Consider the following 16,614-nt stretch of genomic DNA (forward strand, 5'->3'; position numbering starts at 1 on the left):
CAAACGCCACCCTTCTAACGGGACAGAGGGAGTATATTGATTTCAAACAAACAAAATAACAATACATATAAATTGAATTTCAGAATTTTTTTCCACTCATCTTCAATCATGAAATTCTAAGCTATTCAAATACAGATTTGTTTATTTTGTGAAATTTACTAACATTAATTAAAATATTTAATTATTTTAATTTATAATTTTTTTATATTATATTATAATTATTTTTAATAGTATACTTCTTAATTATTCATTACTTATATTTCTCTTAAGTTGTCTCATAAATTCTTATATCTAAAGTAGATCTTAATCTATTTATACAAAAGAAAAATACTAATAAATAAGTACATCTTGAATTTACTACAAATTCAAAATATTCCACCTTGCAAAGAATGAGCTATCCAACCCTCAAACTGATTTGTATTTTCTACAAGAAAAAGCATAAAGCACTGAAATAGCTAAGCCCAGCACTGCAATAACAGCTAAAATAACTTTCATAAAGTTTGATTACTATAAAACAAAAATGGAGGAAGAAGAAGATGAAGAGTAAAAGTAAAGAACCATTCAAACAGCCCAACCAAATAACTTTCTTTTTGTTCTTTGCACACAGTAAGAGAGAGAGAGAGAGAGAGAGAGAGTGAGTGACAAAGAGAGAGAGAATCCCAAGTCATTTCAGACATTAAATTTACAACAAAGTTACAACAATCATAAACTTGCTATGGCTATGGCTATGGCTATGGCAATGGCAGCAGCAGTACAGTAGCCTCCTCCATTGAAATCAACTACACCAATCATCATCATCATCATCATATACTAACTTGCCATCACCACCGCCACCACCACCGCCACCACCAACACCAAGAACTCCCTCCTCCATTAAAATCAACTCAAAGAAAAGACCAATTAAGGGTAAGGATAATGATTCATAGATAAATATAGAAGGAAGAAGAAGATGAAGAAGAAGACCAACCACATAAAATTAGCACTAAACTCCCTAATAAGCTTCACTCAATGGCCTAATCTAATTCCTTCCCTTAAGCCCCCACCGGAGCCGTCGCGCTAGCTTTCACCTTCGGCGGCCTCCCCCGTCCGCGCGGCGGTCCTCCACTAGCCGGCGGCGGTGCTGCCGGCGCCGCCGCCGCCGCCGACTTCGGAGGGCGGCCGCGTTTCCTCCCTGAGACATTACTTGTAGCCTTTGGCTTCGCCGGAGGTGGAGCTGAATTTGGATCTCGAGGCTTTGGGGGACGTCCGCGGGGTCGGGGCGACGCCGCGACAACCCCCGGCGGCTGATGAGTTTTAGGCTTCGGCGGACGCCCACGGCCGCGGCGCGGCGGCGCGTCGGGGTCCGGCTTCATGTAGTTGTTCTTGAGGAAAACGAGCTGCCCCGCCGACTTCATTCTGTTGAGGTGATGCGTAAGCAGCGTCGAGTGCGCCGGCGGGAGATTCCCGTAGGTCGCTTCGATGTGCTTCGAGATCGCCGATTTGTTCGATCCGTTCTTCTCGTTCAACGCCTCGATTGCTCCCATAATCATCTGTGCAGCACAAATTCAAAAAAAAATAAAATCCAGATTTCAGAAACCTAATCGAAAAAAAAAAAGTTCAGCTGAATCGAAGAATATCGCAGCAACGAGAAATTGCGCAAACAGCCATAAATTAGGTTCAATTAAACCGATTTTAACGAAATCAAAGCAGATTCGAACAATCCGAGCTACATTTCCTACCTCGGGATACTGCGGCAAAGGCGCCGGCGGCTGAGCCAGATTCTGAAGATTAGACTGAAATTCTTCACTCGCCATGGCCGCGCTGCGAATCCTCTGCAACCTAATCGATCGGCGAGCAGTCCAGCGGCAGAATTCCTGCAAATTCGTGAAGAAGAAGACAGTGGCGACTGAATCGAAGGCGAGAAAAATGGGGTGGGAGGAATAGGAGAAGGGAAGGGATATAAAAGGGTTATACAGAAATGGGAAAAAGAAATAATTAATTAATTGGAAAAAGAAACAGACAGCGGGACAGAGGCGGAGCAGACAGGATTGAGCGTTGATGGGTTTGAATCGACGGCTGGGGATTCGCCACCGGGGGGCGATCGGAGGGACGTAATTCGCTCTGAGTACGTCCCGCGGATTGATGACGTGGATGTGCTATTCTTCTCTTTAAAAAATTTACTGCAACAAAATTCGAATGGGGAGCCTCTCATCAGATCGGATTAAATAAATATTTATTCATTTCTAGTGCCTATTAAATTTAATGAATTATTATTATTATTATTATTATTATTATTTTTTGTTCTTTTATTAGGGAATGAAATATGAATTTCAAATTTTGATTTCAGCCCACCTTCGAATATTTCTCCCACCCAACCTCACCAATTTTTATTTGTTTTTAACAATATGGATTAGATTTGAATTTTATGGACTTTTGAAAAATAAAATTACATTTTTTTATCTATATATTTCGTATAATTGTTTTTTAATGATATACAAAATAATTTATTAAAAATATTTTTAAAAAAAATTGTTATATTTTTTAATCAAACAATAAAAATTAAATTTCAATTATCAATCCAATATTTAAACTACAAATATATAATAATAAAATGAAGTATAAGATGATATATATATATATATAAAATCAACACAGAGTATTACTTGATTTTTATAAAAATAAAAAAATATATTTCGAAACAAGTTATTGTGGTTAGTTATGTAAAAATAAAAAATTATACTTATTATATCTTTTTGTAAAAATAACAGGTCTACTTGAATATAATCTAAATTATAGGTGGTATGCTCAAAATCAAATGTTTATTATGTCTGGTCATATAATGATATTGTGATTGTGAGATCAGTCTATGGAAAAATAAAATTAGTACGAAGAAAATTTAATAAGACAAAAACGAAAGATCTGATCAGAAATAGTCTTTTATTAAAATTAAATCAGCAGTTAAAACATGCGACCATCCAAAAAGATGGATGGCATTCCTTAGGTCTAACTAATCCAATAAACCAAGATCATGAGAATGTCAGGTTAGGTCAAAAAGCCTATATTTGTAGTATGTTTTTCAGTTTGTCTGTTTATCCAGAAATATCCAAAAATATGTTGAAATCTATCCAAATGTGAAGACAAAATTAAATTGTGGGAATAACTGATAATGGATAGACGGTCTACTTTTAATAATAAAAAAAAAACAACACACAGACAAAATGAAAAATATACTAAAATATATTCAGAAACATCCAAAACAGCTATTATTCTTTTTACTTTTTATTTTATTTTTCTACAGAAGTTATCTACACGTTGAGAGATTTATTTATTTCTCTACATTTACCTACACGCGGAGAGAAAAAAATAAAATTATAAAGATAATTGGCGAATAAACTCCTCAATTTTTTGAATAACTACAACATACATACAAGCACTTATCCACGCGTGGAAAGATGAAACTGAATTATGAAGATAAAGTGACTCTCTAATTTATTTTTAATAAAATAACATAGCACAAAAATATATATATATACTATCAAAAAACTTTCAAACAATTCCTATTATTTTTCAAGTATAAAGAGAGAAAAATGAAATTATAGAACTAAATAATGAATGAGTAGATTCCACCTTTTAGAATAAAAACAACATAACACAAGTAAAGATATCCTAAACAAGTTTTATATTCTTTTTTTTTTTTTTTTTTTTTTTTCCGTGTGTTTCTATTTTTAGCATTTTCTTTCACTTTCAATTTATATTTTTTCTCTGTATTTCAATTTATTTACATTTTTAATACTCTTTCCATTTTTATGATCGATCTATTCATTTATTTTTCGTACATAAATTTTAAAATATTAACAATATATATATAGTACAATAGATAAATTAATGTACAAGAATATCCCTAAATCACGTAAATAAAATAAAATAATATTGTTATAATAATAATTAAAATGTCATTTTTAGAATTTTTTTTAGGACCAAATTTTAAAAAAGAAGAAGAAGATCCATTTCAAACAAACAAAATAGCAAAACATACAAATTGATTTTAGATGGAGAATCTTTTTTATTTGCTAAGTAATTTCTTCTCCTCATAATTACTATTTGTCAAGGAAAAGTAAAATATAACGAATTTATGTGGATTAATCATTGTTTAATTGTGGTTTAAAATGGAGAATTTATAATAAATGAATTTATGTACTTTAATCATGGCTTAATTGTAACTGTGAGATCAGTATATGAAAACATAAAGACCAATATAAAGAAAATTTAATAAGACAAAACCTGAAAACCCGATAGAACATAGTTTTGTACTAAAATTAAATCAACAGTCAAAACACAACCACCCAAAAAGATCAATGACATTCCTTATATTCAACGAATCCAATAAATTCAAATAAAGAGTATGTTTTTCAATTTGGTTGTATGCTGTTTTTTATTCTACCAGAAAGATACAGAATGTATAATGACACAGTGGAGATTGAATAAAAAATGTGTTGAAATCTATCAACACGTGGAAAAAATTAAATTGTGAAAATAACTAATGAATGAATAAACTGTCTACTTTTTGAAAAAAAAAAAAAAAACATACAGATAAAATGAAAAATATATTCATAAACATCCAAAACAATTATTACTATTCTTTTTACTTTTTATTTTATTTTTCTACACGATAAAGTGATTTATTATATTTTTCTACACTTATCTACACGTGGAGAGAAAAAATAAATTGTAAAGATAATTGATGAATAAACTTTTCAGTTCTTGGAATAACTATAACATACAAACAAACTTACAAACATTTCAAACAATTCCTAATAGTTTTTTTCTTACTTTTAATTTTATTTTCATGCACTTATCCACATGTGGAAAGATATAATCAAATTATGGAGATAAGTAATTCCCTATTTTTTTTTTTAATAAAATAATATAAGACAAAAAAAAAAAGAACAGTCGAGAAAATTTTAAACAATTTCTATTGTTTTTCACGTATAAAAAGAGGAAAATGAAATTGTAAAACTAAATGATGAATGATTAGATTTTACTTTTTAGACTAAAAGCAATATAACACAAGCATAAATATCCTAAACAAGTTTTGTAATTTTTTGTTTCTTTTGTGTCCATTTATCTATTTTTAGCATTTTCTTTCACTTTCAATTTATATATTTTTTATGTATTTCAATTCATTAAAAATTTTAATACTCTTTTCATTCGTACAATCAATCTATTCATTTATTTTTTGCACATAAATTTTAAAATAATAATATTTTTAAATGTATATAGTACAATAGATAAATGAATGTACAAGTATATCCCTGAAATCACATAAATAAAATAAAATAATAATAATTAAAATATAATTTTTTAAAATTTCTTTGGGACCATAGTTAAAAAAAAAAAAAAAAAAAAAGAAGAAAAAGAAGAAGAAAAGATCCATTTCAAAAAACAAAATAGCAAAACATACAAATTGATTTCAAATGGATTATTTTTAAGGAATAGTATAATGTAACAAATTTGTGTGCATAAATCATTGCTTAATTGTGGCTTGAAATGAAGAATTTATAACAAAATGAATTTATGTACCTATCATGCTTTAATGGTAACTGTGAGATCAGTGTATGAAAAAATAAGACTAGTATAAAGAAAACTCAATAAGACAAATACCAAAGACTAGATCAAAAATAATTTTTTATTAAAATTAAATCAACCGTCAAAACACACAACCACCCCAAAAAGATGGATGACATTCCTCAGATCCAACGAATCCAATAAACCCAAATAAAGAGAATGTAGGTCAGGTCCAGGAATCTATGTTTGTAGTATATTTTTCAATTTGTTTGTACGTTGTTTTCTATTATGGCAGAAAGATCAAAAAAATGTAATAATGACACAGCGGACACTCAGTAAATAAAAATTTGTTGAAATCTACCCTAACCTGAGACAAAATTAAATTGTGGGAATAGCTGATGAATTGATAAACTGAAACTAACAGCATCGGATCACTTGTCTCGAGGGTTTGTCTGTCACCCCTGTCCAGGGTGACCCATGTCAATGTTTTTTATTTAATTTTAAACAAAATTTTTTATTTTGCACTTTAACCCCTCATCCTCTCATGTCTGCGCGCTCCCACTATTACAATGCTTTTTTTTTTTTTTGATATTCTGTTCGTATTATTAAGCTTACTTTTCATTCAACATTTATCATCGATTTCGCCAACGTTTCACACTCGGTGGTGCTTGTCTTTATATTTACTTTTCCCGGTGCTTTCGAATTTCACGGTTATTCCAACCTTGTTTTTTTTTTTTCAATCTTCAAATACTCGGTCATACTGTAAGTGATCAGAAAGCATGTATCCCGACAAATTTATTTCTTTTTTATTTTTTTGTTTTTTATTGCTTCAGGCTCTATTATTATTATTATTTTTTGTTACTGTTGTTGTTTATTTATTATAGTTGAAAGCATGTCTATAATTACAAAGAAAATTACTAAAAATTTGTTGTTGTAAAAATACGTGTGTATAATTTTTATATTTTATAAAATTTAAAGAACTTGAATTATTTTGAGTTTTTACATCAATTGAGAATCAATACTAAAGCCACAACATCAAAGTTTACCACAAGATCAACAAAACCTAAAAGCCCTAAATCGACAAAATCAAAATCCTTTCGAAATTGAAAAATCCGAAACACGTATTTAAATTAGAACCAAGAACAACAAATCCTAAACCCTAAATCAAAAACAACAAATATAAATTGCAAAAAATCCCAAAATTTTACTGAATTTTTAAATTTCTCAAATACTAACGATTAAGACCGCACAACAACGGCAGCGACAGCAGACGGACAGAAGAGACGACCGCGGCGATTTGTGATTTCCTAATCGATTTTAGAGTGAATAACGTTTAATTATTAATCAGTGTGAATCCTAAATTATTACGGGGCAAAGTGTAATTTTTTAAAATTTATGAATTTTAAAAAATAAAAATAAAAAATAATAAGATTGTTATGTGTCCTCTTCCCATAGATAGATAGGGGGACCGGAAAGCCCCCGAACAGGTGATCCATGCTAGAGACTAACTGATTGATAAACTGAAAATAACTGATGAATTAATAAATTATTTACCTTTTAGGAAAAAAAAAACAACATACAGACAAATGAAAAATATATTCAGAAACATCCAAAACAATTATTACTATTATTTTTACTTTTTATTTTATTTTTCTACACTTATCTACACGTGGAGAGATTTATTTTATTTTTTTACACTTATCTACGTGCTGAGAGAAAAAATAAAAATTGTAAATATAATTGATTAATAAACTCTTCAGTTCTTGAAATAATTACAACATTCAGACAAGCTCACAAACATTTTAAACAATTCATAATGGTTTTTTTTCTTACTTTTAATTTTATTTTCATGCACTTATCCACAAGTGGAAAGATAACATCGAATTATGGAGATAAATGACTCCCTTTTTTTTTTTTTTTTTTTTCTAATGAAACAACATAAGACAAAATATATATATATATATATTGTCAAAAAAAATTCCAAACAATTCTTATTGTTCTTCACGTAGTAAAACTAAATGATGACCGGATAGATTCCACTTTTTAAAATAAAAGCAACATAATACAAGTGAGATATCCTAAACAAGTATTATAGTTTTTTTTTTTCTTTGTGTTATATCTATTTTTAGCATTTTCTTCATTTTCAATTTATATTTTTTTCCTGTATTTCAATTCATTTACATTTTTAATACTTTTTCCATTCCTATGATCAATCTATTCATTTATTTTTAACTCATAAATTTTAAAATATTAATATTTTATATGTATATAGTTCAATAGATAAATGAATGTACAAATATATCCCTAAATCACATAAATAAAATAACATAAAATAATAATATTGTTATAATAATAATAATTAAAATGTTATTTTTTAAAAATTTCTTTAGGACCATAGTTAAAAAGAAGAAGAAGATCTATTTCAAACAAACAAAATAGCAAAACATACAAATTGATTCCACATTGGAGAATGTATTTTATTTGCTAAGTAATTACTTCCCCTTGTAAGTATTATTTTTCAAGGAAAAGTAAGATGTAATGAATTTGTGTGGATTAATCATTATTTAATTGTGGCTTGAAATGAAGAATTCATAACAAAATAAATTTATGTACCTTAGTCGTGGCTTAATTGTGACTGTGAGATCAGCATATAAAAATAAAATAAAATCAGTATAAAGAAAACTCAATAAGACAAAAGATTGAAGATCAGATCAAAAAGACTTTTTTATGAAAATTAAATCAGCTGTCAAAACACACGACCGCCCAAAAAAATGTATCACATTCCTTAGATCAAAGGAATCCAATAAACCCAAATTAAGAGAAGATCAGGTCTGGTCAAAGAACCTATGTTTGTAATATGCTTTTCAGTTTGTCTGTATGTTATTTTTTTTTCTTCCAAAAAGATCCAAGAATATAATAATGACCCAGTGGAGACTCGATAAAAAATGAGTTAAAACCTATCCACACGTGGGAACAAAATTAAATTATGGGAATAACTTATGAATGAATAGACTATCTACTTTTTAGAAAAAAAAAAAAAACCAATATACAGACAAAATGAAAAATATACTCAAAAATATTTGAAACAGTTATTACTATTATTTTTACTTTTAATTTTATTTTCCGACAAGCTCACAAATACTTCAAACAATTCCTAATGATTTTTTTTTTCTTAGTTTTAATTCACTTATCCACTGGTGGAGAAAGAAAATCGAATTATGCAGATAAGTGGTGAATAAATAGACTTTTTTTTTTTTGTTTTTTTGAATAAAACAACATAAGACAAAATAAAAAATATTGTCAGAAAAATTCCAAACATTTTTTGTATATTGTTTTTCACGTATAGATTCCATTTTTTTTAGAATAAATGATAAATGGATAGATTCCATTTTTTAGAATAAAAGCAACATAACATAAGCACATATATCATAGACAATTCTTATAGTTTTTTTTTTTTTTCATTTTATTTGACTTTAGTATTTTCTTTCACTTTCAACTTATATTTTTCCTTGCATTTTAATTGTATTATTTGCATTTCAATTCATTTAAAATTTTAATACTCTTTCCATTTGTATGATCAATTTATTTATTTATTTTTCACACATAAATTTTAAAATATTAATATTTTATATGTATATAGTACTAGGGATGGTTTGGTATGGTATACCGTATCGAAATGGTATATTAAAAAATATAACTGTACCAAAATTTTTGGTATATCGAAAGTTTCGGTACAGTACTAATATTTATAACCGAAATTTATCATAAAAAAATGAATTTTTATCCTAAACAATATATAAACAATCTTAAAATATAACTAATCAATACAATCAAATAATTGAAAAAAAAAAAAAAAAAAGCAAAATATCTTCCCAATATCATATCATAAATCAATCCCATCACCACAATCTCATTCGGTAATTCCAAACACAATCGACAATTTCATTCCAAACACCACAAATCAATCCTATTCGGCCATTCCATATAAAATCCACATTCGACCATAATCAAATATCTGAAAAAAAAATAATAATAACAGACAAAATATCTTCGAAACTTCGTAAATTTCAGCCTCAAAACATTGTAAAAATCCACGTTCGAGTATTCGACCATAATTTGGGGTTCACAATTCCTTTGTCATTCTTTAGATATTCGGATGGTTCATTCAATGGGTCTTAAAAAGAATTTTTGTTGATCGTAACTGAAAGAAATATTGTTCGAATTCTATTTTATTTTATAACATTAAAAATATCCAAAAGAAGCGGTTAAATTAGATTAAAGAACACAAATTAGAATTAAAAAAATCGATATGAAGCAAAAATTTTAACATAAAAAATCAAATTAAAAAAAAATCCAAAATGCTGTTAACTTACAAAGACGACTGACGAGGCAGGCGGGTCCGGCGAGGTGGGCGGGCTGCAAACGGCTAACGGATAACAGACGACGGATGGACGGCTGGCGGAAAAACTTATGGTCTGGCCGCTGGCGTGCATGAATCGCCGACTCGTCGTGCGGTGAGGTGCAGCTGTGGCTGAACCGTTGGACTGGGTTGGAGAGTGGGGAGGAAATGAAGTTGCGGTTGGAGCTGGACTGCTGGAAAGTGGGGGGAAAGAAATGGAGTAAGGGTTCTGGAAGTTGGGTTGCATTAGGTTTTTTAAAAATAAAAAATAATTATTTAATTAAAATATTATCGGTATAGTATAATACTGAAATAATGATTTTTAAAAATTTATACCGATATTGTACCGAAGATTTCAATATTTTGGTACAGTACGGTACGATAAATCAATATTTTGATATTTTCGGTAAGTTTATCCATCTTTGTATAGGAGAATAGATAAATGAATGTACATATATATATCACTGAATCACATAAATAAAATAAAATAATAATCACTACAAAAAAATAATATATTTGTAACGGAATTCCGTTCATAATGTTCACGTAGCTAACATAATTCCATTCATAATTCCGTCTCTAATATCATTAGTAACGGAAAAAGTAGATTTAGAGACAAAAAAATTTTGTTACAAAAATGATTTTTTCTTGTAGTGAATATTATTATAACAATAATTAAAATATTATTTTTTAGAGATTTCTTTAGAACCATAGTTTTTTTTTTATAAAAAAAAAAAAGATTGATTTTAAACAAACAAAATAGCAAAACACGTACAAATGGATTCTAAATGGAGAATGTATTTTATTTGCTGAGTAATTTTTTATCCTCATATTTACTATTTGTCAAGAAAGAGTAAAATGTAACGAATTTATGTGGATTAATCATGGTTTAATTGTGGCTTGAAATGAAGAATTCATAACAAAATAAATTTATGTATCTTAATCATGGCTTAATTGTGACGTGAAATGAAGAATTAATAAGAATACGAATTTATATGCCTTAATCATGACTTAATTGTGGCTTGAAATTGAGGTTCCATAGCCTCGAATTTGACAATAAACAATCGAACAATTTTAGACATATGGTTTTATCGGGAATTATGCTGTGTTTGCCTATAAATACATTCTTGAAATTCTTATTTCAATGCAAGAGCCATACCCAAGCAAAGTGTAGTTCAACATGTTGAAGTTTTGATAGTCAAGAGTAATCATTGTAATTGTCTTCTTCTCTATTGTTAGTATGTCATGGCTTGGTTGCCTCAACGTAGATAATAATACCAAACTGGGTAAACAAAATTTTTTGTGCTTTCATTTTCTTGTTCATAATATGTGTTGTGTTCCAAACTATACTTTGAGTGTGTACTTTGGTTTCGTTCGATCCCAACAACTGGTATCAAATCCAGATTAACATGTAAAGTGACAAGCCCTAAATCGATAATTTCAATGGCCATGACTATGAGTTTTGATATGTGCATATTGAGGATGTACTCTACACCCAAGAATTGAATGTTGTACTGATAGGTAAGCCCGAGACTATGAAAGATGATGAGTTTGCTCGAGTTGACAGATGGTCTATGAGCATAATCCGACTAACCTTGAGCTGAGACATTGTGTTTAACACAAATCGGGCCAAAACCACCAACGAGATGCTGAAAATTTTTGTTGATATGTAAGAGAAACCAATAGCAACAAATAAAGTATATTTGATTCACAAGCGGTGCAATCTAAGAATATTGGAGAGTACACAATTGTTTATGCACCTGGTGAGTTCAATCAGATCACCTAGGAATTGACAACGATAAAATTTGAATTGGATGGTGAAATGAAAGCAATGTTTCTACTATTCTCTCTACCGGAAAGTTGGAACCTGACAATGACAACGGTGAGTTCAACAAATGGAACCATACCAATGAAAATTGATAACATTTAGGGCCTGATTTTGAACGAAGAGATTAGAAGAAAATTTGAACCCAATGGGACCAATTTAACACTCTTGACTAGAAAAAGAAGCAAATACTGGAACAAGTCAACATGCATAAGGTCCAAGTTATGAGAAAAATCCAACGACATGTCCCGGGTAAAATGATGGAATTGCAGAAAGCTTGGACACTACTAATCGAAATGCAAGAAACCAAAGAAGGAGAAAATGCGGAGTCTAACGCGCCCCATATAATGACAACAAAAGAGGTTCAGTATACACTGATAATGGTTGTATACAACATGGAGGATGAATGGGTGGTTGACATTGGAGCATTATTGTAATACCCTCGGAGTTGGGCCGGTGCTAGGCAAACTCCCGTGGATGAGCCGGTACCAGGCCATCCGAGATTTAATAATAATTAAATAGATTAAATAGACTACTCATGTCAATAATGTGCATATTTTTTTCGGGAGCCCTACTGATAGAACTTTAAAGTTAAACGTGCTTGCTCTAACGAACTCCCGTGGATGAATCGGTGCTAGGCCATCCAAGATTGAATAGTAATTAAATGGATTAAATAAACTACTCATGTCAACAATGTGCACATTCTTTTTCAGGAGCCCTACTGAAAGAACTCTAGAGTTAATATATTCGATCATTTTCAACCTTATTTGAAATATGTTCAATTTGAACGGATGTAGACTTTCGAGTCTTTGTCATATTTGGTGTCATTAAATAGGTATTTAAATCACCTTTCCAATTCCGCTGACAAAGAGTCGGTTGGACATCAAACAAAAAGAGCTATGTCCATTTGAGTATAAAGATACCCGTATGAGAACTTGTGTCATAATTGTCGACTTAAAAAGTCATCATAAATTATTTATAAAATCAATTGAGCTGATAGTGTGCAGATGAATAGTATTTTGTGTTAGTTATCTATTTCTGCAAACAAGTGGTCAATCGGAGGTCTGATGAACAAGTTATAGCTTGAATAGTGTCTTGTTGTTCATATCGTACGGTCAACCATACAGTCAAATATATATTTTTTAAAAATATTTTTAATGTTTTGACGAATTAACCCCTCTTCCAAACCTCATTTTTCTCTTTCATTTTTCAACATTATGGAGAGTTCATGGGAGCTTAAGCATCAACTCATTCTATTGAAAATCAATTTTCTAAACTTTGATCCTTTGTCGATTCTAGACTCTCTTAAGCATAATTTTCTTCTTCTTAAGCTTTTTTTTTTTTATGGTTTCTTCATCAAAATCAATTTTTAAGGCGTGTTCATGGTTATTGTCGATTTTTTTGGGTTGAATTGATTGCAAATGGTTTGTGTTCGATCTATGTAGTGTTAACTAAATGGTTTGGAGTCAACTTTTGAAATCTCGATTGAACTAATAAAAATCCCCAATTTTATTTTGAAACTAGGGTTTGAAAATTAAATTGGCATTTGGAGGTACCAATTGAGAAGGGGGTATTGCGTATTAATGCAATTGAATGGTAAAAGTTTAAATTTAAAATATTAAAAAAATTGTTGTTTTGCTTATATCCTAACCGCGGGTAATAATTTGGGTCCAAAGTCAAGTAAAATGTACTTGTATATTGGATATGGGAGAGATTATTTTGGCTATCGATTTTGGGATGATAAAAATTGGAATTTGATCAGGAACAAGGATGTAATGTTTGACAAGAATTATTCTATAAAGAGATAAATAAAGCCAACAGATCCACACAATATAACAAAGTGCGAGACTTCACATTCGAGTTCGAGATGTCATTCCAAACATTGGAACAACATCCTATTCAGGCGAGCTAGATCAAAATGATGGTTCAGCTACTCCATAACAACAAATCATTCCAGATCTCCAAAAAGATGGTAATAAACACGACAATGATGATTATACATTATGTTCTACTAGACTAGAAATGAGAAAGATAAACCAATCATCGAGATATTTTCTAAGCCTAAATTGTATTCTCTTAACTAACTGTGAAGAACCATAGTCTGTTACAGAGGATTAAGACAATCCTGATCATGCTAAATGAGAGTTTGTCATGAAAAAAAAAATGATTAAAGCTTTGGAGATTAACAAAACTTGAGAATTGTGAAAATTTCCTGAAGGGAAGAAAGCATTACAAAACAAATGGGTGTTTAGGATAAAAGAGAAAGTTACTGACTCAAATAGACACAAAGTCAGGCTGATGGCAAATGAATTATGACAGAGATATGGAATTGACTACACGGATGTATTCACCCAAGTAGTCAAAATAACAAGTATTCATCTGGTGTTAAGCATTATTGCCGCAAAAAAACTTTGAGTTGCAGTAACTTGATGTAAAGACTGTCTTCTTGCATGAAGACCTGGACGAGAAGATTTATACGGTCCATCTAGAAGGATATTCAACTGATAAAATTTTGATGTGTAGCCTTAAAAAAATTTTGTATGGTTTAAAACAAGATCTTGGACGTTTGATAATTATATGCTCAAGATCCAGTTTGAGCATACAAATTCCGATCACTACTACTACATTAAAAACTTCCCACATATTTTTATTACTATATGTTGATGATATGCTATTGGCTTGTTAGCATAGAAGAGATAGAGCAACTGAAATAGTAGTTGGCATCTTAGTTCACCATGAAGGATCTTGGTGATGCTCAGAAGATTCTTGGAATGAGAAATCACTCGGAATAAACAAGGGTGACTGAGATTGTCCCTATCAGAATAAATTAAGAAGGTTTTTAAAAAATTCAACATGTTAGATGCCTAGTCAGCAAGTACTTCACTTGGTGCACAATTCAAACTGTCCAACAGAGACTCACCACAGTTAGAGTTGGAACATGAGAAAATGATAAATGTCCATATGCTTCAACAATTGGAAGTTTAATGTACGCAATGGCATGTACCAGATTAGACATCTCAGATATTGTGGGGATTGTCAGTAGATAAATAAATAATCTAGGAATGACTCACCATGATATAGTAAAATAGATTTTTAGATACCTAAACCGTACTAGAAACATGTGTTCTACTATTAAAAAATAATCCCCCTACTATATATGGTTTTGTGGATGTTGTTTTAGCAAGGAACAATTTGGATAAACAACGAAGCACCACTGGATACGATTTTACTTTTGATGGCAATGCATTGACATGGGTATCGAAAATATTCAGAGAGAGAAAATTTCGGCAATTATGTATACCAAGTTAACATCTTGGACAAATTGAAGTTGTGTTAAGCTTCAACAGATTTAGATGATTGAAAAGATCTAGCAGACCAAGTCCACTGAGAAATCGAAGAATAATGGAAGCCCATGTGAGAAAAGAGAGGGGGGGGGGAGGGATTTGTTGAGTAATTCTTTCCCCACGTAATCACCATTTGTCAAGGTAGAGAAAAAGGTAACAAATTCATGTGTCTTAATCATGGATTAATTGTGACTTGAAATAGAGGACTTATAAAAATAGCAAATTTATTTTGTTTAATAATGTGTTTAATTATTGTGGCTTGAAATGGAGGGTTTATAGCCTCAAATTTAGGCCATAAATGATCGAGCAATTGCGGGCATGTAATTTGATTGGGAATTAAGCTTTTAATTTCAGTATAATAGCAAACATATTATACAATACAAAATAATATATAATATATACAGAAAATATTAATACGATATATAATATAACACATTAGATAATTCATTATAACACAATATATGCTGATTTCAACACAATATATAATTCAAACAACATATATTTTTATATAACACAAAATATATTATATGTTTTGTGATGAAATATTAATTGTTTCGTTAATGTACTAACTTGATCATATATTATTTATCTTGTGATGAAATGATAATTATTTCATAATGATACTAATTTGACCTAATCAATACTCTACTTATAGATATTATATTAATTTAAGATATTAATATAAAATATTATTTTAAAATAAATATGTAATAAAAAATAAATTAGATTGTTAGTTTCGCAAAAAAAAAAAAAAAAAAAAAAAAACGAAGAATTGTATTATATTTTTGAAAAAATAAAATATATAGTTGAATATAGCCTAAATTATACACAAAACATTATGTATCTAAACCCAAAATTTATTTTCTAGTAAAAGCAACATAAACAATATTCATGTTGAATACAAACATTATTGTTGGCCCAAATGCCATTGTTCATACAAGGAACCAAATTGTGATTGTGGTCTATGAGGAAAAAAAGAAAAATAAGATAACACAACATCATAAATCAAACACATTTTTTTATTAAAAGTAATCAGTTCTAAAAATATACAATAATTCAAAAAGATAGAATATTAATTTTTAGATCTAAAGAATCCCAATAAACTTATATATAAAAACAAAAAAAATCACATTAGGGAGTCTACGATAAGTTGGAAGCTAAAGGATACAACAACTCAAAAAGATAGAATGTCAGTTTTTAAACCCAACAAAATTCAATAAACTTATATTAAGAAAAAATCATATTAGAGAGCCTATGATAGGTTGGGAGCTAAAGATTAAAAAATATATTAAAGAGCCTATGATAGGTTGGGAGCTAAAGATTAAAAAATATGAGTGTCAGACAGTGGAGATTTAATAACTAGACTTTTTACTGTTTGAAATATATATATATATACAGATAAAATAAAAGACATACTAAAAAATATCTTATTGGTTTTTTTTTTTAGTACTTTAAAATTTATTTTTTGCACTTATCCACATATAGAAAATAAAATTATGGAA

At 29.7% G+C, this 16,614-nt stretch overlaps 1 protein-coding gene across 1 annotated transcript; it reads right to left on the minus strand.

Annotated features, from left to right (window-relative positions):
• Positions 1-639: 639 nt before the first annotated feature.
• On the minus strand, positions 640-1,944 carry LOC127261917 (HMG-Y-related protein B-like). Its single transcript, XM_051290356.1, has 2 exons — positions 1,719-1,944; positions 640-1,529 (listed from the first exon to the last, which is right to left on the minus strand). The coding sequence occupies exons 1-2, from the start codon at positions 1,791-1,793 to the stop codon at positions 1,032-1,034; spliced, it is 573 nt and encodes a 190-aa protein (XP_051146313.1). The 5' UTR covers positions 1,794-1,944; the 3' UTR covers positions 640-1,031.
• Between the last annotated feature and the right edge of the window lie 14,670 nt (positions 1,945-16,614).

This window comes from Andrographis paniculata, unplaced genomic scaffold (assembly GCF_009805555.1).
Source record: "Andrographis paniculata isolate CXL003 unplaced genomic scaffold, ASM980555v1 Contig64END, whole genome shotgun sequence".
NCBI lineage: Eukaryota > Viridiplantae > Streptophyta > Magnoliopsida > Lamiales > Acanthaceae > Andrographis > Andrographis paniculata.